Genomic DNA, 25,554 nt, shown 5'->3' with positions numbered 1-25,554 from the left:
TCTGAGAAGGAAAAAAAAGTATTTGCCATTTAATGACCATTACGATTAACCTTATTCTGTAATAATTGGAGAAGGGCATTAACTGTGGTATGGCATGCAAAACTAATCTTCCTGTTACGTTTAGCTCAGTCCCTCATTAAGAGTAACAGCTCAGAATCTTTAACTACGTTTTCAGAGTAGTATTGAACAATTAGAGAAGCTGTAAATATGGTCTTTAGTTTGGAGGAACAAGTCAAGAGATGGTTTAAGATATATATGAAATAAACTTTTCCCTTTTGTTGTGTCTTTGGCTAGACACAGTACTAGATTTCCTAGGATGTTAACTACTGAAGCATCTTACCAAGTCACATAATAGAATTTCTTATTTTGGTCCTTTAAGAAGGGTGAACAATTATTAATACAGAGTAATAGTGAAGTCTGAATTGTAAATAGTAGGACTAGCCTCTTAAAATACCGCCTTGATCATTGTGATGCTGGGTTATAATCCTTCTATTCCCATCTTGCTTTTTTCCATGTAGCAGAGTTCTGTGAAAATCGAAAATGTGTAGAAATATGACTTCAAATCTGATAGAAAGTCCATTTCTTAGAGCTCTTTTTACCTGGTTATGGTTTAGGACTTATATCTGTATCTCATCTTTGTGTCTCCATTGGCAACAGTTAGAAATCCCACTTAACTCATGTCCGTGTTATATTCTCCACATGTATCTGACCATCCTTAGTCTTGTTTTATACAGGCTCTGCTCAGGCACTTTTATCTATTTGTGTCATATTGGTCTTTCGGAAGAGTTCAGGCTATGTATGCTGACTTATATATCAAATTATCTTACTTAAATTGGGTCTTTTAAAATTAAGTTTTAATCACAGATTTAATAGTTGCTGTTAATGTATCAAGATTATATTACACAACAAGACTGTAACTTTTTATGGGACAAAATTAATGAAATTGGGCCTTATATAGAAATTGAACTCAGCTTTATCCTAGATGGGGAAGGAGAAGATTTTTTAGATTGGTTAGAAAGTACTCATATAGTACAGGACCTAAGAAGATTTCCATGATAAAACAATATTGTAATAAATTTCTGAAAATCCCTCAGAGAAGAATATAATTTAAACAGATAGATGAGGACAACTGTCGTCCTCCATGGGATTAGTTAGAACAGTGTACATTCTTAATAGGCTTACTCTTTCATATCTGATTAAAGGAGGTAAAAGCTTCATAAGTTTAAAACAGTATAAAGCTGCATGTGTATATTTGCACCCAGATTCTTAGAGTATTTGGCAGAATGTTTTATGATGTCTCTGTAGTTTCTAAATTAAATCGATTCACAGTTCTTAACTAGCATGTTATGGCATGTCTTTTGTTGGATTTTACTTCACTTGTTATTTTAGAATGGAAGCATTTATGACTGGCTAAGAAGCCTTTCAGTAGTATCCCTCCGTGCTCTCTCTAAATCTCTAAACTTACCTTGTAGGCATAATATGTGTGGGCATTTGGTCTCCCGTTCAGACTGAAAATGAAACACTGTGTTTTGCATTGATATTTCATGATGTGCACTGGAGGGTTGTTAATCTGTATATCTCTGTACATAGCACTGAAATTCAGTTGAACTAGTCCTCACTGAACATGTGTGCCCAGTACTGTGCTACAAGCTTTCTTCACACACACTGTCTCACCATTCATGATAACCCTGTGAGGCTGGGATTATTGCTTCAATTTACAGATCCAGAAGCTTTGGCTCAGAAACATTCAGTAACTTGCCCAGAGTTAGGCGTCTAGTAAGAGACACAGCCAAGTTTCAATCCAGGTCTTTGGACCCTAAAACCCAAATTAATTCCTTTCTCTTTCCCCATCGTAATGAGACTCTTTAAGACATTTCTGTTGCCCATCTCTGAGCTTCCCAAAAATCTCTTCAACAGAGACTTTAAGGGAAGGGAGAAATGTTCTTTTGACCTTAATAACTGTAGCTAGAACTTGGGGAGAGGGGTTGTCTAGAGTTAATTTATTATCTATAGGGGTGATTGGAATTTGTTAGATACAAATAGCTGTTCATGTTCCTTGTTTACAGGCCCTGAAATATTGTATAGACATACATATAGGGCCAGGGAGGAATGGGTTTGATCATGTTGCTGTGTTCGACCTTAAGCTAACCAAAGCAGCTTCTTATTCCTTAGAATGCCCTTGTCCTGGTTTTACTTTCCCTTTTTGTAGTCATCAGATCCAGAGCATAAGTTCTTTTATGGGTGCATCTATTTGACACTGGAAATATAAGAAATTGACTTCTCTAGGAAGAAAGCACAGTGACCCCAAATGAGTCCTGTCATCTGCTCTGATGAAAAACTTGTATGTACTAAGGTATCTATAACAAAGGATTTTCACTCTTTTTGGCCTCCTGGCCTTATTTTCCCCATCTGTACAATGAATGCATTAGACAAGGTAACTTCTGAGGTCTCTTCTATGTAAGGAGCTATGGTTCTGACAGTTTTCATCTTTATATCAATATTCTGTATGTAGGAGAGTTAGTTCATTCTTGGTCTTGTTTTGGCTTTCAGAGGCCTGATCAAATCCTAAAATGCTGATGTGATTCAATAGATGTTGAGCTGTCTTTCTTAGATACTTATTCACTCTTTACCTCCTCATATTCATTATTTTATTCTGCTTTCATTTGGCAGACCACATGGTCTGGTTTCCTCACATTATTTCCTAAGTTTCTAAGAGGGTAAATCTATTAGAATTTCTCTCGTTGGTAAAGAGAATATTTACTTACCTGTAATATTGGTTCTCTAAAGGTGTAAAGTTATAATCACCTTTGCTCTTCCTATTCGGGATAGGGTCTGACTCAGAAATTGATGTTTATCAAAATTCGATCTGTCTTATGTCAGGGCAGGAGAGCCACAGAGTAGTGAGCAACCTACAACTGTGTATCTTAAGAGAACACAATTACAGGTAAGAAATTTTCTCTCTTCCACTGGATGCATAATCTTATTATGCTAATCTCTGCAGGCTTACTTTCTGACCAAAATCTGTTTCCATCATTTTCGATTCCATTATTCACTACAAAAATGACTGATTAGAGAGCTCTTTTTTACTTTTTTGCCTTTTTGATTTCTGCAGAAGGTCATTTATTCTGGAGATGATTTGTATTATTCATGCATAATTTAACCAAACTACTTAACAAGGAGGGAAAACTCAGAGGATATTCTGAGAGTAGTAGACTTTCTGGAAGCATTTCGGTACTTGTAGTGAAGAGCTGTTTATCCTCATCCAAAGTTTTCCTGTGAATCTTTTCTATTCTTCAGATACGCCCAACACAGGGCAGACAACGCTTAAGAGATCTTTTATCTTCCTTCTATGCACTTATTTTATGTGCTAGTTTCGTCCTGTGTGATCGGAGTCTCTCTTAAATAAATGCTAAGATTTCTTCCTTTTCCCATTTATCCCATTCTAAGCAATATGAAAAGTTAAATAGTAATCTTTTTTTTTTATTGGTTTGGGCTTTTTTATGGGACTTCATTATGTGTAATCTAGGTTTTCTCAATTATGCCCCATAAAAGGAATTGATGGGGCACTATCCTAAAATGCTGAAACACAAGACAAAAACTACTTGACTGTGGACCCGAATGAATGCATTGTATTGCATCTCTCACCAGTTGATACGTAATGACCTGGTTAATGCATTTAAAATAGGTGACCTAAATAGTTTTAAATGATTATTGATAATTCCCTGGTTCTTTTCCCATTATAGCGCTGGATAAAGCAAGCCTTGGAAGAAGGGATGACCCAGACATCATCTGTACCCCAAGAGACTAGAACTCAGCACCTATACCAAAGTAATGAGAATAGTAATTCTTCTAGTATCTGCAAAGACAATGCAGGTATGTATGGCAGACTTTTCTGAATACATGAGCAATGATTATTTTGGGTCTACATAAAAAATTTCACTGAGTACTTTAAAAAGTCTGATACAAAAAAAAGAAATAGCATTGTTCTCTAAATAGTTACTTTACATCTGTCTTTACAGAGGAAGAGAGAGATCTCAAGTCAGGGATCAGTATTCCCAGGACGACAAAGAAGGAACTAGACAGTGTACAGATAACAGCAGAAATGGTTAAAAAAAAGGTTAGATACATTTAAAGTAGTAAGTTTAGGAAATCTATATCCATATTTATAAGAGGGGAGGTAAGCAAGAAAGATGCGGGGCACACTATTCAGGAAAGAATCAAAATCGTAGGTGATTGAGTTGGGTGGGACTTGGTTGAAGGGGGCAGGGGATGAGTGAAGTAAATGAGAAATTATTATGAATTGGTTGTTTTCAAACTGGAGGGTCATGTAAAATCATCTGGCCCACTGGTTTTCCAGTGACTCTTGCAGGGGTTTTAATTTAATTGCAGTTGAAAGCACTGATGTATGGACTTGATACCAACTTAACTTATTTTGGGATAGTCTTATTACCGAAGTTTCTCTTGGCCAGTATTACCTTAATTGAAAAGTTCTGTGTGATTCCTCTTAGTTTATTTATCTCTAAATCAATTTTGTGAATATTATGTAGTCAAAACAAAATACCAAAATAAATAAGATGCTAAAAGTCACATAGTAGTATTTCAGATTTTCATAAAAACCACTTCTTTGTTTCTATTCATTGTCTGAGTAAATATGAACTTGAATTAAATAAAGAGATCTGTACTAGTAATATCTGCTTTATATTAAAACTTTGTGTAATACTGTATGGGGGAAAAATAGGCTACTAAAAATAGATTTTTTTTAAATTATTGACTTTGTTTTTCTATCCCTAGATTGGATTATACCTTGTAAGTTATCGCATGTGTAACCTCAGGATAATAAGATCCCAGTGTAGAACATCTGGAAGATAAATGATACCATGTATTTAAAATATATTATTCTCTTCACCAAAGATTAGGGAGATTTACTCAAACCAGGTTAACATAAAGAAATGCTGGTAACAGATTTCCATCAATAGTATCAATTTATTGGCAGCTTTTACAGTACGGTGAGAGTATAACTGAACTGAAATCTTCTATCTAGTGTGTGTGTGTGTGTGTGTGTGTGTGTGTGTGTGTGTAAGGGAGGCTGTATTAGCAATTCATGTCCTGAAATCTTCTATCGTGTGTGTGTGTGTGTGTGTGTGTGTGTGTGTGTAAGGGAGGCTGTATTAGCAATTCATGTCCTGAAATCTTCTATCGTGTGTGTGTGTGTGTGTGTGTGTGTGTGTGTGTGTGTGTGAGAGAGAGAGAGAGAGAGAGAGAGAGAGAGAGAGAGAGAGAGAGAGAGAGGCTGTATTAGCAATTCATGTCCTGACTGGCAAAGACTCATAGGGAAAGTGCCTTTGTTATTATGTGCCCTGGTTGGAATGGAATTAGGACTGTTAGTCACCAACCTTTATTGAACTTCTCTCGTCTCTAGCAGTGAGAAACATTCAAAGGACACACCTTGCCCTTCAGGAACAACGTAAACAGGAAAATATTTAATTACAACCAAGCAGGGCTTCCCTGGTGGCTCAGTGGTTGAGAGTCAGCCTGCCGATGCAGGGGACACGAGTTCATGCCCCGGTCCAGGAAGATCCCACATGCCGTGGAGCTTCTAGGCCCGTGAGCCATGGCCGCTGAGCCTGGGCGTCTGGAGCCTGTGCTCCGCAACGGGAGAGGCCACAACAGTAAGAGGCCCGTGTACTGCCAAAAAAAAAAAAAAAAAAAAAGCAATATTCACATGAGTGACTTGGTATGTTGCTACAAGTTAGTGTAAATCCTGAGGAATTCTTTTTATTTGTTGCTTTGGTTTCTGTTTTTTGCTTCTCAAAAAGATCAAGAAAATATTAATCAAAAAAGGGATACAAATTGGTGTAGTAGAAAGAATCCAACAGACCTGAGTTTGAAGACCATCTCTACCCTTTACTAACTATATGATGTTGGGCAAGTTATAAAGTTATCTCTGAGCCTCGTCTGTGAAACGGGTATAGTAATATCTGCTTTGTAGAGCTAATATGAGATTAAATTAAGGTACATAAATTACCGTATCAGACCCTTAATAGGAATTATTATTGTCATTATCTACAGATTTCTTGTCGAGCATTTATGGAACATTTACAGAAGTTAGTCATATACTAGGATACATTAAAGATTCTAAGTTCCTAGAAGCTCTAAAGTTGTATGGAAATAAATGGTATTACTCTTCAGGTAGGGCAGGACATAATGTTCATTATTTGTAAATGATGTGGATATCTATCTAGGAGAGCCTAAACAATCATTTGAAAAAATTAACAGGAGTTCAATAAAACTGCTGGATATGCAAAAATTAATACCATTTATGTACCAAGAAAATGAAGAAAAAATTTTTCATTGCCGAACTTAACAAAACTGAGAAACTGCCTAGGAATAATGGTAGGGAAAAGTAAAACAAATCATTACTGAGAAATATTTTTTTAAGTCTTGAGGAAATGAAGGGAACTCCCATACTGATTAATGGAAAGAAGAAATACAATGAGTCAGTTTCTTTCCTGGCTTCAGATAGTTTCCATCAAACTAGTTTGTTTGGGGGTTTGATTAAATGATCTTGGAAGTTTGTCATAAAAAGTAAACACGAAAATAAGAAAAAATTGAAAAAGTAATGACAAGTACTTTACCTAGAAGTGTAAAACTAACTTCTAATATGAGTCTAGAAGCTAGTAATTAAATTAGTACAGGTGCAATAATGGATGTATATATGGAACAGAATAGCCAGAAGCAGGCCTTATGTAAGTGAAAGATTTGGTAAATTATTCTGGAATTTTTACTTGCATGGGGGATGGGAAAGACTTAGATCTTTGCCAAAGTAAATTCTATGTGCATTCAGTGTTTTGGGGTTTTGGGGTTTTTTTTTTTGCGGTACGCAGGCCTCTCACTGTTGTGGCCTCTCCCGTTGCAGAGCACAGGCTCCGGATGCGCAGGCTCAGTGGCCATGGCTCACCGGCCCAGCCGCTCCGCAGCATGTTGGATCCTCCCAGACCGGGGCACGAACCCGTGTCCCCTGCATCAGCAGGCGGACTCTCAACCACCGCGCCACCAGGGAAGCCCCCATGTTTTTTAATTAAAGTTAAATAAACAATGTTTCTATGTCCTTAGTTCTCTGAATTAATAGAGGACAAAAATATTGGGAGAAAGGATTTGCAATAAAAATGACAGGGAAGTAATATCCCTACTAGCAATTTGGTAAGATTTATCATGCATTTTATTTTATTTATTTATTTTTTTTATTTTTTTGGCTGCGTTGGGTCTTTGTTGCTGCGCACAGGCTTTTCTCTAGTTGCGGCAAGCGGGAGCTACTCTTCCTTGCAGTGCACGGTTTCTCATTGCAGTGGCTTCTCTTGTTGCAGAGCACAGGCTCTAGGCATGCGGGCTCAGTAGTTGTGGCTCACGGGCTCTAGAGCGCAGGCTCAGTAGTTGTGGCGCACAGGTTTAGTTGCTCCGCGGCATGTGGGATCTCCCCGGACCAGGGCTCAAACCTGTGTCCCCTGCATTGGCAGGTGGATTCTTAACCACTGCACCACCAGGGAAGTCCCTGTCATGCTTTTTAAAAATTCATTCCTTAACCTAGTAGTTGTTGTTCTAGGTACTTGTTCTCTAGAAATAGGTGTGGACCAAAATTTTTATACAAAGTGTTAGTCATGGAATTACTAATAATTGCAAACACATGCAGGATAAAAACAACCTGGGTTTCAACAAATAAATGTTAGAATTTGTGGTTTATCTTCTATTACACATACTTTTGGTGGAATACTATACAGTAGCATTAAAATTTTTACTCAATTTATTTTATCAAATTAACCTCCAAAAAACAGCACAGTACTACTTTTGAATTACATTTCACTGATCTGAATCTTGAATCTGTAAGAATATTAAAAGAATAGTATATTATGGCGAAATAAAATTTTTCTGTGGAATGTAAAGGTGGTTCAGTATTTGAAATTTTATTCATATAGTTTATTAGCCAGCCAAATGGAGAAGGGGGAGTGATAGCACAGTAAATGTGAATTTAATTATAAATCTAATAAAATAACATACTGAATGATTTTTTATTTTACATCTCTCTGAAAACAATTGCCAGTTATGTTTCATGGTGAAAACTAGTTAAACTTTTAAATTGGTTATCAACTTATCCCAGTATTACCATTCTTATTTAACAACATCTAGAATTGTTATCCAAACTAATTACCAAAAAGAAAATCTATGAGATAAGGAGGACGTATTTGTTGCCATTGTATACAAATAATATGCTGCTCTACCTAGAAAAGCCAAGAGAATTAACTGAAAAACTGGTAGAGATCAATAGGGTACCTGGGTACAGAAATATGTAAACATTTTCTTACATGTTAGCAATAACATTTAGGTAATACACAGGGAGAAATACATCCAGTTCACAGTGGTAACAGAAAATAGTGAACACTGGAGAATAAACCTAATTAGAAATGTGGCAGATCTATAATGAAGAGGAATATAAGGAATTCCTTGGCAGTCCAGTGGTTAGAACTCCATGCTCTCACAGCTGAGGGCCTGGGTTCAATACCTAGTCAGGGAACTAAGATCCCACAAGCTGCGCAGCGCAGCCAAAATAATAATAATAATAATGAGGAGGAGGAATATAAATGAAGGCATGAGTAGCTAAAAGATCGTGCCACAGTGCTCAGTTAGAATTCTCTACAAATTACTCATGAATTTAATACAACCCCAATCAGCCTTGGGGAGGGGGTAGTATCAGCATAGTGTTTGTTAGTTTGTTTTGTTTTAAAGTTGTTTGTTTGTTTTTTGATGTGGACCATTTTTAAAGTCTTTATTCAATTTGTTACAATATTGTTTCTGCTCCATGTTTTTTTTTTTGGCCATGAGGCATGTAGGATCCCAGCTCCCTGACCAGGGATCGAACCCGCACCCTCTGCATTAGAAGGCAAAGTCCCAACCACTGGACTGCCAGGGAAGTCCCAGTATCAGCATAGTTGACAAATGATTTCTACAGTTCATTGACATGAACAAGTATGTTAGAATAGGCAAAATATTTTGGAGAGCTAGAGTAGAATAACTGGAATTGCCCAAACAATTTTACTAAAAAGTGTACAGAATAACATTCAGAACTAAACCCAGTATCTAGTCGGATAAATGTCGTATTTCAAATCAATAGAGAAATATGATTATTCTATAATTACAAAAGAATTTGGAAGAATATGCTAGCCATTTGGCATGTGAAAAGGATAGAACATACTAGTACCGAATCTACTATATGTTCTGAGTTGAATTCAAAAACTAAATATGGAGATAAAGGGAAAATAGGTCAGTATTTTTATAGTCTTGGGGTGGGGTGACAAAAACATGACATCAGAGGCAGAAAATAAAGGAAATGGTTGATACATTTGACTAAATAAAAATATAGAACATTGTATAGCTAAAGACTATTAATAAAATTAAAATATAATTGTAACATTTTTGTCATTGTAATGGAAGGATTTTTACTATGTATTTCTGATTGAAAATAGTAGGTTATTGTCCAGTGTGATTTAGACAGGGTGAGTAAGGACATGTCAGGAAAGAGTTCTTGATGAAAATACACCAGCATATTAACAATGAATTAATTTGTGGATATGATTTCAAGTTATGTATGTGTTTCAGTACGTGGGTGTTTGTTTAGATAACCTTGGGAATTATTTGAGTAAAGGTAAAAAACCATAAAAGATAGATTTAGCCACATGAAATTTGATAGCTGTGTATGGCAAAAAGAAGAAAAATGAAACTTGAAAAAAACAATTTTGTAAATATAGTGCTATTCGTAGAAAAAAGTAGGCAGATTACCACTGGTCCATAAACCTCATAAGGGCAGGTGTCAGGTCTCCTGTTGAATATATCACAATAAGTACTCAGTAAATATATTTTAAATGAATGACCTTTAAGTTGATTTTGGGGGTGGGAGAGTTCATCTGAACTTTATAACTTCTATAATCAACTTTATCACTTACATAATTGCCTTTAGTAGTTACAGCATTGGACCTAGCAGTATAGCAGTCTTTTGAAAGATTCACTGTTTAAGACTCTCAAAATATATAAACCTGTAAGTCATGAATCACATGTTTGTTTGTTTATACCTAGGCACTTTTCAAAAGGAGAAAAGAAAAATGAGTATCTGGAACAGAAGGAAAATAGAAATATACTTCTAATCTAGGAAAATTTTTATATATATGAAAGGAAAAATATGTATCTCCAGTGTTTTTTGCTTTTATTTCTTGTCTCTGCTTCAACCTCTGCTGCCGTAGTTCAAGCCTCATAACTCTTTCTGTTTACTCCATTAACTCCAAATAGTTTCCCAGTGTCCCTTCTCATCCTAACCATTGCTACCAGGAGAATCTTTCTCAAGCACAGCTCCGATTACTGTCCGAAAACTTTTCCTCAAAGACTTGGGGTAAATGTCACTCCTTCCACCAAGCCTTGGGGGTATAATTTAATCTAATGATTAAGAATGTAGATGGGAACCAGGTGACCTAGTCTTTCTCTCTTTATACATCAAATTCCTTATCTGTAAAGTGGGGATAATAATAGTACTGGGTTTATAGAGTTACTCAAATTACATCTGATAATTCACATAAAGCACGTAGTATAGTGCCTGGTGTGTAATAAGCACTTAAGCTTTTTTTTTTTTTTTTTACTAACACATAGCAGTATGATCACCTCTGTTGAGGTTCTTAAACTTATATTACAAGTTTTATATATGTCTTCTTTTTCTTACACATTTGTAAACCCATTTAAAATAGAATACATGATAACCATTTTCCCCCACTTACCTAGTTCAGTGGTTTCCATATTGTAGGTATTAAGTAAATGAATAGCTTTGAACTGTAAACGAATAAAAATAGATTTTTCCTTTGAGAAAGTGAGATAGGTGCATTGGCCTGAGTGGTCAGTAAAATTTATAGCATATTAACTTCCTTTCTAAGTGGAACTAAAGTGTACAGTAGAAAGTAGGATATTCCAATCAGAAAAAGAGTACCACCCTAGTTTTTGAAAATGATTGGGAGAAGTTTCTGTAGAAATGATTTCACACTTTGAAGCACTCTAAAACTAGGGGCTCAACAAGGATCAAGTAATCATATGTAACTCTTCCCTACTAAAGCAGAATATTACATAAAGAGCCGCTAAAGAATGGCAAAAATATATAAAAGCTTGAAACTGAGCTGGTGACGTGGCAATTCAGTAGAGGGTGATTTTAGCAAAGAGACACAGATTTGAGATTTTCAGAAATTCAATGTGAAAAAACTAAATTTATATTTTCCACTACAAGAGATGAAATTAGCTCCAGGGATTAGTTATCAGAAGGGTCAAATTCATCTGGTGATTTTCTGGGAGGTAGAGAGTTCTGAGAATTACTTTAAGTGTGACAATTAAAAAGTCTTTGGGCTTTTGGTTTGATTGCAGGAGATAACAATGGGATGAGGCAAAAGTGGAGTTAGCAGCCATTGTGGGCTAGAGATTAATAATGGCTTCACTGTGAAGCAGCCCTTGAGGATGTAATTTCAGACCTCTCATCCAAGCTTTGTATTTCACAGACTTGTTGAGCCCATTAAAGAAATGGAAATCTCGCTATCTGATGGAGCAGAATGTTACCAAGTTACTGCGGCCTCTTTCTCCAGTCACACCACCCCCTCCCAATCCAGGCTCAAAGAGCCCCCAGCTGACCACACCTGGCCCATCTCACCCAGAAGAGGAGTGTCGAAATGGATACAGCCTCATGTTCTCACCAGTCACGTCTCTTACTACTGCTAGTCGCTGCAATACTCCTCTGCAATTTGAGGTGATTTGGGTTTGGTTGTTGGGAGTGCTGAATATGAAAATCATTATTTGCACCTCCTCATTTCAAATACATCACTCCAAATGTTTCTTTACCATGTTCTTCGCCCATCTTAGCAAGAGAATGGGAAACCTCAGGGTCATTGTGACCTATTACCTGGTAGCCTCTCATCTTGGCAGTCCCCATACTTCCCAGAATAGGAATAGTGCTCCCACAGGTGACACTCATCTTATCTTTTGCATGCAGTTCATCAACCTCCGTTACTTTAGGTGATAATCATGCTAGATCTTTATCTTTACTGTGTACCTTGGTTCAAATAGGCCTCTAGCTGCTTAGTAACCATTAATGACACCTGCCTGAGATGAGAGCTCAGGTTATACTGATTGGTTGTGCCTCCATTTCTAGGCCTTTAAATAAGTGAAGTGTCTTTGTTATTTTGCATTCTCGTGTGCCTAAGTAAACAGAGATTTAGAAAGCACTGAGGTATGGTTTATGGCAATTTAGGGGTTTTTTTCATGCCCAGGTTACTTTCCCTTCTCGTTATGTGTTAGGAATGAGAAGTAGAAAGAGCCTAGCAACATGCATTTATAAGAACCAGATTTATTACACTCGCTCTCTGGTCAGCTGTTTCAAAAAGTTACTTCTGAATTGCTTTAGTATTCAAGTTTGAGTGACGGCAGCTTTACTGAATAGAATCCGTGTGCGTGCGTTAAAAAAAAAAAACTCATCTATCGCATGTTGCTTTGGTTTATAATTAAATTAAACAGACACTATCTATTCCTTCTCAGAAAAATTTGTTCTGATGACTAAACACTCAGCTCTGACCCTACCTTGCACTTTTCCAGATGTGTTCTTTGATAAAGGTGAATGTTCTAATCAGTGCCATCCTACCTATTCAGTTTTTATGAGAGCATGGAGATTAAAAACACCTGAACCTTTAAATGGCTAGGCTAACTCAGAAAGAGGAAACTTGGCAACCTTGAAAGTAAGAGGCAGCTGTATTCTGTACCTAAACTCGACCATATTAACTTTTGGAGCAAACCTTTTTGAGAAGGCGAACAGAACCTTCTGGTTACATTTGATTTCTAGGGAAGTTACCCTTTACCAAATTCCCTGTGGCGTTCTTTTTAGTCAGATAGCAAAACAACTGATATGGGCCTTACTAACTTTACTTGGATCTAATTGCAGTTGATTTTTCATTTAGCAGCCAAAGTTTGATGGTAAAATTTCGTGAGAGGACGTTCTCACTGGGAGGCAGTAGATTCTAGGAGTAGAATTTCATACTTTATTATAATTAACGCTTTATTATAATTAAATGTGAAATTAGAAGGTGGGTTGCCATCTAGAACAGCCGGGTTTAGCACTCGGTGTATTTCCTATCCCTTGCAGCGTTTTGGATAACTGAGAAATTCTATGCAAATGTAAGGTGGTTTTATTTTCTATTTTTTTAAATCAGAGATCATTTTAGTGATGCACAGTCTAAGCATAATGTTAGAATACCAGGAGGGAAAGAAAATATAATACATCAAGTAGCCGATCCTTTCAAAAAGTTCAGTGCATGTTTTCACTGTTTTAGTCTCATGATTTAACTAAGAAAATTTGGCCTTTTTCATCAATTCAGAAAACAGATTTCATCATCCCGACCATCTTTATCACCATTCTAATTGCTATACTCTTTCCTATATTCTAGTATGGGGAGGTGGAGAGCCTTATTTCCATCCAAGACTGTGACACACAGAAATAGCAGAAAGGTGTCACAAGTAAAGATCAGCTTGGTTGGGGGAAGAATATTTTTGAAAGGAGCAAAGTGAGAAACGCTAAGGGAATGAGTTGAAAAGACATGTAGTAGAAGAGAAACAAGATCATGAGGAAAGGGAAGCATCAAAAAAAAAGAGTGAAAGCAACATTGGGAGGGCAAGTTTAATGAACCCCTCCTTTCCAGCAGAATAACCCTTCCCTTGTCTTCCTGCCTGGAGAGCCATACCCCACTATCCATCTCACACATACTACCACCCCACCAAATAAAGCGAACACCAGTACCCCTGCTCTGCTGAAGCAGCCACCCAGGCCACAGCTGTCCAGAGCCTGTGATATTAGAGGCCCTCCCCTACCTTGCCCCTGAATCCTTGTCATAGCTACCACTGTCATTCTCTGCTTTTTACCCTTCATACCTTCCCATCTGAGCTTAACTGCCCAGTTCCTGTTTCATACGGGAGAGCTGCCTCACGCAAAAGCTGCCCTAACGGTAGCCCTGTTTAGGACCCTGTTTACACGGGAAGTGTACACATCTGCCTTTTTTTTTTCTTTTTTCCCTCTATTCCTCAAGGTACAGTGGATTTTAATATCAGAGAAGAACCTTAGTGGGGGTGGTCAGATCCAGTTGGATTATGTTAAGAACCATCTAGCCTATGAGCTAGAGAATCCATCAATCATAACTTCTGCAACTGTCATTCAAGAGGAACTGGCCATTTCCCTAGCCCTTTCAGCCCCCAACATGCTAAGCAGTTGCCCTGGGTAATGGTGGCAGGCCTGAATTGAGGAAATGTGACATTCAGAAGAGGGTGTGGGGTGAAGAGAAAAGGTGCCCCTAAGCAGGAGGAATGAGTGGTAGGGTGCCCCTCAATAACAAGTACTGTAGGAAATCTCATCTAACATAGAAAGACATTTACTGTAATAGTGTAAAATCTTACCAATTTAACTCTTGGTATCTGCTTGAGATGTTTACTTACAGCATGATACATAACCAGTTTATCCTTAAATGCTTTCAAAGACGCCAGGAAGCATTTTAACAAGTCATTCTGTCCATTGAGATGAATTCTGCATTTGAACATTTCCCTTGTGCCTTCTTACCCTTCTCCCTGCCCCACCCCCACCCCCCAAAATTTGTGGCTAACCATCTATGCTTGCTTTTTTTTGCTTTATTTTTTGTTTGTTTTGTTTTGCTTCTTTGAGTAGATGAATAACAAGATGCTTTTCCCTCCTCTAGAACATATCCTCCCCTGAGAGTTCCCCTGCGAATAGGCCCGAGTCCCTGTCACCCGAGGTAGTTATCACACCATCTCAATCACACTTGGAGGCTGAGAGTGAGTGTGCATGAGTGTGCTCCTGCCTGTGTGGGGAGGGCTGGGGGATCTGAGTGAATGGGGTGATGGGCTGGAGGGTGGCCGATTGGTCACTGTAAGTTGAATGAATCTTCCCATGTGTGCCTGTGGTTACTCAGAACTCTCAATGTAGATGGAGGAAAATGAAGTAGTTGTGTGAGTGTGAGAGTGTGTGTGTGTGTGTGTGTGTGTGTGTGATGGGTTTGTTTTTGTTGTTTTTGGGGGGGTGGGGGGAAGGGTATGGCTGAAGAGTTTTCTTAAAGAATAGAATCTAGAAATCAAGTTTAAAGGAGCTGAAGATGTGGTGGGAACCTTGTTAAAGAAAGTCTAACAGTGTGTTTGTTAAACAAGGAAGGTTATATCAACAGTTGGTAGGAGCTGTTTTTTGATCTTTATTATCTTGGGCTGATAAAGGAGCAGCTTATATTGGAAAAGTTAGGCAGTGATTTATGCCTTATTCCCGGGTTAATCTGACAGCTGTTTAACTGGATGTTTTGAGCTTTGGTTGATAGATTAAGCAGCTTCTTTAGAAAGGGAGAGTCATGCCTCTCAGGTTAAGTCAGCCCATGGCTTCTATGACTCAGGGCTCCATTCTGCAGTGGTTGGGAAATGGTTGCTGTACAAATGGTACCTCTTAGAATATCAAATCCTACTGCTATGGAGATGTTAAATTCAGATTTTAGTGCTAGAGTTTCTTAACTGTTAAAAAGATTTGGACAAACGTAGTAATGATTAACTCCATGAATCCACATGGAGCCTTTTTCCTCTTAAAGAGAAAGTTACAGTCTCTCTAACCTTTCAGAAATCAACTAAACTGTTAACCCCACACCCTTCCAGTAAAAAGTTAGTGCTAAACTCAGTGACAGGTGACCAAATTCTGAATCAGTAGGATTTTATAGATCAATGTGAAACTGAAGAAGATTGTATTCTAGTGTACTAGAGATCTTCTGGGTGTTTTTTACTCTATTTTGTAAGGAATGTAAAGCTCTCCTTCAGTTGCTAAAGATTCTAAGATAGCATAATTTGGAGGCTGACATGGTGTGTCATCTGGGTTTCTGGTACTATTCTTTCTAGAGAGTTAGCTATAGCTGACATAGTGGCAGAAAATCTTGATGTTAGGAGGTAATGATGACCAGGTAGATGGGTTTATTTTTGATACATTTCAGCATTTCAGATGCTCTGCAGTGATGAGCATTAGTGGCCTTGTGGTATGTTAACATACGTTAGAGGATGCAGAAAGAAGAATTGAGTGGCCAGAAAGTTTTATGAGAAATACATACTTAATAGTGAAAGTGAGTGAAGAACTGGTTGGTTGATGTCGTTAACTAATACCATTCTTCTTCCCTGAACCAGTAACTTCAATACTTGAATTTTCGTCTACTTTCTACTTTCTTTCACCTTTTTCCCTCCTCCCACCTTCCATCAATATTAGTTTAGAAATGAATAACACCAGAAGCCAGTTATCTTAAGACACTATTCTCACCTCTGTGGCTCCATGGGGCTCAGGTAAATCCCTAATTATACTGCCAGTCCCTGAATGTAGTGCAAGGTGACTCAGCAAACCTGATGAAAGGCTAAGCAGGCAAAATAGTCACATTTGGCCAGTTATCTAATTCTGACTTTCCCAGTATTCTCCTCCAGAAAGACTTTAAAACAATTTGGGGAAGGCCAGGATTCTTTGGTAATCTGGCATGTATACACTGGTATTACATGGGACTTTTACAGATGTTAATGGCTTTCTCTCTTCTACTTTCGTCCCTCTTACCTATTCTTATTCACCTGTGCCCCCTCACTTCCCTTCTTTTCTGCCCTTTGACTTTCTCCTTTCTCCTCTACCCCATGTCTCCGTTGATTTTTATTCTTTCAGCTTTGTCACCGAAAAGACCTGGACTTGACAAAAGTAGGCTACCTTGACTCCAACACTAACAGCTGTGCTGACAGACCTTCCCTGATCAGCTCGGGTCATTCTGACCTGGCTCCTCATCCCTCTGTCGGACCCACCTCTGAGACTGGCTTGACAAGCAGGAGTGGAGATGGACATCAGACCCTTGTGAGAAACTCGGACCAGACATTTCGGACAGAGTTTAACTTGATGTATGCCTACTCCCCATTGAACGCTATGCCTCGAGCAGATGGATTGTATCGAGGGTCTCCCCTAGTAGGGGATAGGAAGCCTTTACATTTGGATGGGGGCTATTGTTCCCCTGCAGAAGGGTTTCCCAGCAGATATGAGCATGGTTTTATGAAAGACCTCTCTCGTGGATCCATGTCACCTGGTGGCGAAAGGGCTTGTGAAGGAGTCCCATCTGCCCCCCAGAACCCCCCACAGAGGAAAAAGGTAAGTGTTTCACATTTTATAGGCCGTTTTGAAGAACTTTAACTGAATAAGTCAACAGATATTTACTGAATTACCACTGTGTTTTCAGCACTGTGCTCAGTGTGAGGAAAATGAAGATAAGTAAGACAGTCTCTTGGCATGTCTAGTGAAAGACTGTTTTAATATAATTTGATGAGTGTTGTAAATGTTAAGCAAATTCAAATGCCTACCATGTATGTGCCATACACGTGGCTAGGCAATTCAAAGGATAAAGCAGTGAAAAAGAATAATGCTACTTACATGTTTTATATAGTACTTCTCATGTTCTAGGCACTGTTAAGCTCTTCTTATGCATTTAACCTCACAATAATCCTGTAAGATGGGTAATTTCCCATTTTGTAGATGATGAAACTAAGGCAAGTTGAGTAACTTGCCCGTGGTCACACAGCTAGTATATGGAAGAGCCAGGACACTACCCAGGTCTGTCTGATTCCAGATTGCATGCTCTTATTGTCACCATGCTATATTGCCTCCTAGGTTCTGCCCTAATGGAGCTTATAGCAAGTCAGACTGAGTTTAGCAGATAATTGTATTAATGATGAGAAAGGAGTTGTTCAGATGTGATGAGAACAACTTAACAGGAAACCTGACCAAGTCGGATATGTGGAGGGTACTTGAGAACAAACAAGAGGTTCATAGCCAAGTTTGAGGGGTGGTAGAGTGCAAGGTGACAGTTCACTGATTTGGCTGATCTCAAAACAGGAAGTAGGAATCAATCAGCCAACAAATTGAGGGGGTGAAGGTCTTACAGAAGAGAGAGCAGAACAAGTAACTGTGACACTCCATTGAGTGGGCAGCAGGGATGTGATGTGGTTGTAGTTGAATGTTGCTATGGTGGCAGGTGAATAGTGGGGATAGTCAGGAGGAGAATACAGAGGTGGGCAGAGCCAGGTCGAAGAGATCTGGTTTGGGGCTTGACTTGTAGGCGATGCCTGATCTATAAATTACAAAGCCAGAGGTGTGCTTTTTTATGTCAGTGGTTTTCAACTAGGGGCATTTGGAAATGCATAGGAGTATTTCGAGTTGTCACAGCAACTTCCATTTACTGGTCAGAGCTAGAGGTGTTTAATGTTGTGTGTGTGTGACAGTCTCACATAATTGCAAAATGTCTGTGGTACTCTTGTTCAAATGTAGCCTAGTGGCGTTTTGTCTTTGCATTACAGTGAAATACGTTACCAGAATTTATTATTAACCCCTTTCCATGATTGTGTATAGAAAATGCATACACAAAATTGTCTTACTTTGTGTTTTTGTTATATTTTACATTTGAACAGAAAAATGAGAGCCCTAAGTGGATAAAAGAAGGAGGAAACACTGGCAGATAATTTGTAATAAAATAGCATTGCGGGGAAAATTCCCTGGCGGTCCAGTGGTTAGGACACCGTGCTTTCACTACGGGTCGAACCCTGGTCAGGGAACTAAGATCCCACATGCTGCGAGGCGCAGCCCAAAAAAAAAAAAAAATAGCACTGGGTTTAGAATACTGTTGCATCAACAGCACTGACTAGCAGGAACAAAAGTGGAAACAGTCTTTGGGTTTCTGGTTTCATTTATTATGTGCAAAAGTGAAATCATGATCTGTTATTTCAGAAATATTGTTGAGCACCTGCTATCAACCAAGTTCTGCACTGTATGTTAAAGATAAAAAGCCAGATAAACTTGGTCTTTGCCCTTGTAGAACATGACAGTTTACAAGCATACAAGACATTGTAATAGGTCGACAGGCAGTGTAAGCACAGTGTGCTGTAACAGCAGAGAGGAGGTGTACTTGGCAGGGCAGGGAAGAGGGGCTTGTTGTGGCGGTCAGGAATGGAATGGCAGATTGAGGAGAAGCTTCCAAGTACAGGCTTTCTAGAGCTGGCTTGCTAAAGTATAAACAGGAAATCTTTTCCTTTCTCCTTTTACACTAGTTTCTCTATGTGTAAAACAGTAACAGTAATAAATCCCTGGGTATATCTTGAAAAATGGAGCACACTTAAAAACACTGAAGCATTGGCTTTTTCTTTTTGTTTGTGTGTGTGTGTGTGTTTTGTTTTGTTTTGTTTTTAAACAGCTAACTCTAGGGATTTCTGGGGAGTGAGGAAGAGCTATCAGAATCACCTAGGAGACTTTTTCAAACTACACAGACTCCCAGCTCTTCACCTTCCCTTTTCTAGGTGCCAGCGTTGTTACAAATAGCTATGATAGCACACTTTTGTTGAAGGGAACTGTAATCTCACAGGTTTTTCTGAAGGCAGAATAAAGGTTGAGGTCTACTGGTGAATACCGTTTTCCAAAAATGCCATCTCCTAGTGTATTCTCTTTTCCTTACCAGTTTCTGACTGATTTAAATAAGTAGCTGTGCTCAGGTCTCTCTCACACTTGGAAAAAGTCACCTGTTGGTGCCTGCTTTGTTTGCATGGCTTGCTAACAGTTTACTAGGGTTCCATCTTCTTTCCCCATTGCTAGTGATCCACTAATGATGTCTAGCTAGGGTCCTGTTTCTTTTTTCCTTCCTAGGTATCCCTGCTGGAGTACCGCAAACGGAAACAAGAAGCCAAGGAAAATTCTGCTGGTGGGGGAGGTGACTCTACACAGAGCAAAAACAAGTCTGCAGGAGCTGGGCAAGGCAGCAGTAACTCACTTTCTGACACTGGTGCCCATGGTGTGCAGGGATCCTCAGCCCGAACCCCATCTTCCCCTCACAAAAAGTTCTCCCCATCTCATTCCTCTACGTCTCATTTGGAGGCGGTAAGCCCATCAGATTCCAGAGGCACTTCATCTCACTGCAGACCTCAAGAGAGTATCAGCAGTAGGTGGTAAGTTTATGTTTGATGCTTTAATGATTAAATTCAGGAGGGAAGTAAACATCTAGGCTCTTTACCTAAGATGTATGGAAACACTTATCTGAGAAAGCCAGCCAACAGTGCTGTCTACCCTATTCAGCTGATTTAATCGTATCAGCCACAATCCACCAGCCCTACAGAAGCAAAGAATTGCCACCGAGCCTGCAAAACAACATGTTGGATGGCATATAGCTGTGGACACAGTGGAGTTATTTTTTTCGCTGGGCACTAACACTGCCTCTTCTATTTTCTCATTTCGTGTGAAAGGTAAGTCAGGATTTGAGCTCAGTTCCCCTTAAATTAACAACAGATATCTCAGTTTCACACAGCTAGCATATACAGAGAGATGTGACACGTTCTGAAAGGATTTGTCTGGTTTAGGGGACACCGCAAATAAATAATACTAAAGTCAGGTACTGAGTATCAAATGAGTGAAATAAAGAATGAGGCATTTTAGGGATCTTGAACTGAAGAAATGAGGTCTGAGAAAGGAGAGACATGGCTCAAGGGAGTAATGTTCATTCATCTGTGAAACATTAAACTGCTACCACGTGCCAGTCACATGAGTTCACAGAACAGAAAGTTAGCATTTCAAGATGGAGGTTAAAAGAAGGAGACAGCTTCCAATCCCCCTTTTCCTTAATTGCTTTTTTCTTTAAAAGTGTTTATTCTTAAGTGCCTGACATAGTTTGAGGCAGAGAAAATACCTTGTTTTAAATTGGTCCTGAAGAAAATAATGTTTAGAGGGTGTTCTAAGAGAATACGTTGTACAGTTTTTTGTCAGAGCTTTGTTTGTTCCAGACTCTTTATCTCTGAAGTCCTGTGGCATAAACCTACACACCCTATTGCCTTCACAGGATGGTTCCCACATCAGTAGAACGACTCCGAGAAGGAGGGAGCATCCCCAAGGTCCTCCGAAGCAGTGTGAGGGTGGCCCAAAAAGGAGAGCCTTCTCCCACGTGGGAGAGTAACATCACAGAAAAAGACTCAGGTGAGCCTATGGCCTTCTGCCAACCAGATACAGGGACACGAGCCAGGCTCTACACAATGCACACCAAATGCTGGGCTGAGGTGAGTCCATTTCTTATGCAGTTGGGCTCCCCTGTATGCAGAGTTCCAGCTCAGTCTTGCTTTCACTCTTTTGGGCTACGGCATTCTTAAGATCTAGCATTGCTTGCTCTTTGTCTGCTCTTTTTTCCCAAAGGATACCTTTATGTAACTCATCTCTCCAAAGCCCTGGGAATCACCTTGATGAAGGATGAAGAGAAAAAAGGAGACAGAAATCAGATCAGGCATTTAAAACACCCCATAATTAACCACTCCTTTTGCCCTTCTGGCATGCTGCACTCACCTGATTTGTCAGAAGGAGAGCGGCATGGGTTGGTGCTGGCATTGGTCACTTGAATGAACAATGGATCTCTCACACTTATTCTAAGAAAATAAGTTGATTTTGTATTACCTTCCAGACCCTGCAGATGGTGAAGGCCCAGAGACACTGAGCTCAGCACTCTCTAAAGGAGCAGCCGTTTACAGCCCTTCCAGATACAGCTACCAGGTGAGACAAGAAGGTGCTCTGGGCATAAGAATGTGTTCTGGGTTCCAAATGTTTTGTGATCCTGGCCATCCTTTGCAGTTGAGATGCCGTCTTTGCATATAGTTTAAGCAGCTTTGGAAATAAGTCATCACCTGCTCACCTTCAGGTAATAAATCATGCCAGAAAAATTAAGTGACCAAAGACAGCTATTTTACTGTCCTTGGTATCCTAAAAAGAACAAATGTTTAAGAAGATGAAGAAGAAGTAGGATATTTTAAATATTCACAAGCCTAAATGGCTTAAATAGGGACTTTTTCACCTCCTCATGCTTTTCCTCCCAACTCTTTCTAGCTCCTGCAGTGTGATAGTCCACGGACAGAATCACAAAGCCTCCTTCAACAGAGTTCCTCCCCCTTTAGAGGACATCCCACCCAGTCTCCGGGATACAGTTATCGAACTACTGCACTGAGACCTGGGAACCCCCCTTCTCATGGTTCTTCAGAATCCTCCCTCTCTTCCACGTCCTATTCCAGCCCTGCCCACCCTGTGTCCACAGACTCGTTGGCCCCATTTACGGGGACACCAGGGTATTACAGCAGCCAGCCACATTCTGGAAACAGCACCGGCAGCAGTCTTCCAAGGAGGACCTGCCCTTCTAGTGCTGCTAGCCCTACCCCGCAGGGCCCCTCAGACTCGCCGACCTCAGACTCGGTTTCCCAGTCCAGCACAGGAACTCTGAGTTCCACCTCCTTTCCTCAGAACTCTAGGTCGTCATTGCCATCAGACTTCCGGACTATCAGTCTGCCCAGTGCTGGGCAGTCAGCTGCCTACCAGGCCTCCAGGGTATCTGCGGTTTCCAATTCACAGCACTACCCACATCGAGGGAGTGGGGGTGTGCACCAGTACCGGCTCCAGCCACTGCAGGGGTCGGGGGTCAAGACTCAGACAGGACTTTCCTAGGGCTTCTGGATTTGGGCAAACAGAACTTGAATGAGCCCATAGCTGCTTCCTTCCAGCTGCCTCTGGAACCTAGGCCAAGCATATTGCTGGGGGAGGGGGTACAAGGTGCCAGAGGATTGGGTCTGGTCAACAAGAAACAAGACTTGTGGTCGTGACTGGCTCTGGCCTTGGAGAAAGATGTAAATCTTGTCTGAAGCAGAGACTATAAAGAAGTTTCTCCCTGCTGTTAAGGGTACATTGTTGACAAGCAAATGGTGTTTCGGTTAGTAATGGTTCTAAGTGCAATGAGTTGTGTTGAAGCCTCCGTCTCCCATCCTTGCCTGTATCCTGTAGTCACTTGTGCAGTGAGGACATCTTTTTAAATCAAAAAAGAAGTTTTCAAAGGAAAAAACGGTGAAAAGAGCCAATCTCAAAGCCCCAAGCCATCTGAGTAGTGTTAGGGTTTTACGCACTTAAGAAAAAAGGTAGGTATATAAGAAAACCATTCCAAAAGCAGTTATCTGGCCAAGATGTGTCCACCCAAGAATATTCCTTACCTTTGTCTTAGAAACACCAAGAAAGAGGCAGGGATAGTGAAGCTTGGAGTGTGCTCTGACTGAGGGGTGCCCGGATCTCTGAGGAAGTGCTCATGGTCAACTCTTGATTATTCAGGAGCAGATTGTCCTAGTAGATTGTCTGAGCCCCCAGCTGGTACCATCCCACTCCCCTTCCCCAAGCTATTTCACAGCTCAGTAATCTATGAAGTAAGTAGGCAAAGAAAAGAGATATAACTGAGATGGGCCAATTGCATTGCTACTTATCAGCTTTTGGCAATAAATTTGATTAGGAAGGGTCCCAGGTGGTTTGGGAATTCTTAGAATTTTATTTTTTCTACTCCCAATTAATCAGGAGTTGACGATCCCCTGAGTAGGACTGCCTCCATGATTGGGGAGCGTGCACTCGTGACTGCAGGGTAAGAGTGGAAAGATACGTTTGTGGAATGGCACCGACAGGACTGTGATTGTGTGTGGCATGTCCCACGTTTCTTTGGGAGATGCTTATTTGAGAGTGGCCCAGGTGAGAGTGTTCTAAAGCCACCCACATACCTAATAACACTGTTCTGGATGAGAGATGAGAGCAGACTGGCTTCTCCCCATCAGTGCATTGTGCCTGTTGTACACCCCTGCAGGAGCCCTGGAGCCAGCCAGGTGGGGTACACAATCTTTTTAAATTCCATACGGTTGCCAGCTTATTTCTTTCACTTGTTTACTGTAATATCCGGCGTGTTTTTATTTATCTAATTTTGTATTCAGTTATAACCATGGTAGGGGTAGCAGATATCTGACAGGTGTAATCCCTGGTGCTGCAGTGGACCTTCTTTCTTTTGGACAAGATAATACTGTGAGTCTCCCTCCTTCCTTCCCTCCAGTTTGTTTTCTCCTTTTTCCCCTCAGCCTCTTACATCCCCTTTCTTTCTACCCTCTCCTACAACTATCATATGCACAGTCTTCTCTCTTTGTGTGTGACTGTTACAAAATTTCACTTTTTCAAAATTGAAATCAGGTGTTTGCTCAAATGAGGGGAGATTTTTTTTAATGCTGAGACTTCAGCAAAATACTTTTCTTTTTGTTTCCCCCACAAACCCATCAGTCTGGGAGAGCGTTGGGAGTGGAAATCATGTTGCCTGGGATGCTGGTTTCTTTGTATATTATATAAAACGTATGTAAATGTCTCTCCATTTGGGCTGGGGTTTGCATTCTCCCCTTGGCTGTTAACCGAGGGGAGAGGCCAGCGGGCAGGCGGCCCTCACCCTGCCTGGCACGTGCAGAGACCCCAGCCACTCTGTGTGGGCAGGGTGCTGTCAAGACCAGACCTCTGGGGGGGGGGTGGGGGCGGGGGGTGGGGGGGACTCTTGGAAGGGAAGAAGTATCACTTCTTTCTCAAGTGGAGTGTTTACACCTTGCTGTAACATTTGAACTTTCACAAGAGATGTAATAATTTTGATAATAAAATTCTTAACCATAATAATCATAAGTTGAGAACTTCTTTGTCCAGTTCTGTGACCTTGGCTTGCCTGGTTTTCCTAACGCTGTCCTTACTTGAAGAGAGCAAAGATGGACCCACATTCAGGAGACTGTGCTCTTGGTGTTGCTTTGTCCATAATGGGGTCAGGAATACAGACTGATCTTCCTTCACTATTTTATGATTAAGATCAGGCTATAATGCATTACTAAACAGCTACTGAGTGCTAGGCTATATGTAAGGTGCTGGGAATATGAAGATAAGACAGCCTCCTTCTCTATTACTAGGTACGTTACTTTCGATGTGATATAAATATTAGAAGCTGAACTCTATTAAAGAAATAAGCAAGTGCACCTTGTATACAACTTCACAGTTAACCAGGCTCTTCCATTTATGTCATTGGTTGTCTCATTCATCCTTAGAATGTGTTAAGGTAGGTATATTATTCCCATTCTATAAGTTTTTATTAGTTTCAGAGGATATAATGTGTCCAAGATTTCTCTCTTCTAAATGGCAGGCTCCAACTGACAGTCTTGGAAATTTTGCAGTTTACCCAGGAAACAAAAAGAGATAGCTAGAGATGCTTTGAAACTGACTAGAAATCACTTAACTAGCAGGAAAAGTATATCATTACCAGTTCTTGCCTTAAAAAGCAGTCTGGGCTTTTTAGCCTTCAGGCATCATTTTGATGGTGCATGGTTCTCTGTTTGCTAAGGGTCACCCTGAAGAAAAAAATGCACTATTGTCCAAATGGAGTAGGCCATTTACTTTGAAACTACACTGATTATCAATTCATCAGCACAGCCTTCATAACCTGCTATGAGGCTCAGAGACAGAAAGGTTCTTGTGCTGAAGATGAATAAAGGAAACAGCTTGGAGAAAAAGCATAGGTATTGAAGGAGATGGTGTTCCCCTATAACTTTTCCCTGCTCCTACACTCA

General features: G+C 39.9%; 1 protein-coding gene across 17 annotated transcripts in view; it reads left to right on the top strand.

The window, feature by feature from the left end:
• SETD5 (SET domain containing 5) overlaps window positions 1-24,465 on the top strand; it is an 82,615-nt gene extending 58,150 nt beyond the window's left edge. For 12 of the 17 annotated variants that reach the window (XM_082639194.1, XM_082639197.1, XM_082639184.1 and 9 more), the window contains 8 exons: window positions 3,744-3,873; window positions 11,574-11,818; window positions 14,802-14,858; window positions 16,784-17,254; window positions 19,793-20,091; window positions 20,976-21,109; window positions 21,585-21,673; window positions 22,004-24,465. In XM_082639194.1, the coding sequence (XP_082495320.1) occupies window positions 3,744-3,873; window positions 11,574-11,818; window positions 14,802-14,858; window positions 16,784-17,254; window positions 19,793-20,091; window positions 20,976-21,109; window positions 21,585-21,673; window positions 22,004-22,612 (2,034 nt within the window). In that variant the 3' untranslated portion in view covers window positions 22,613-24,465. The remainder of the gene's footprint in view (window positions 1-3,743; window positions 3,874-11,573; window positions 11,819-14,801; window positions 14,859-16,783; window positions 17,255-19,792; window positions 20,092-20,975; window positions 21,110-21,584; window positions 21,674-22,003) is intronic. The other 5 variants (XM_082639183.1, XM_082639188.1, XM_082639187.1 and 2 more) reach the window with 1 other exon arrangement.
• The last annotated feature ends 1,089 nt before the right edge of the window (window positions 24,466-25,554 follow it).

Source organism: Mesoplodon mirus (genome assembly GCF_964341445.2).
Source record: "Mesoplodon mirus genome assembly, chromosome: 12".
NCBI classification, from domain to species: Eukaryota; Metazoa; Chordata; class Mammalia; order Artiodactyla; family Ziphiidae; genus Mesoplodon; species Mesoplodon mirus.
The sequence above is the reverse complement of the archived record's forward strand: the minus strand, read 5'-3'. Positions and strand labels throughout refer to the sequence as shown.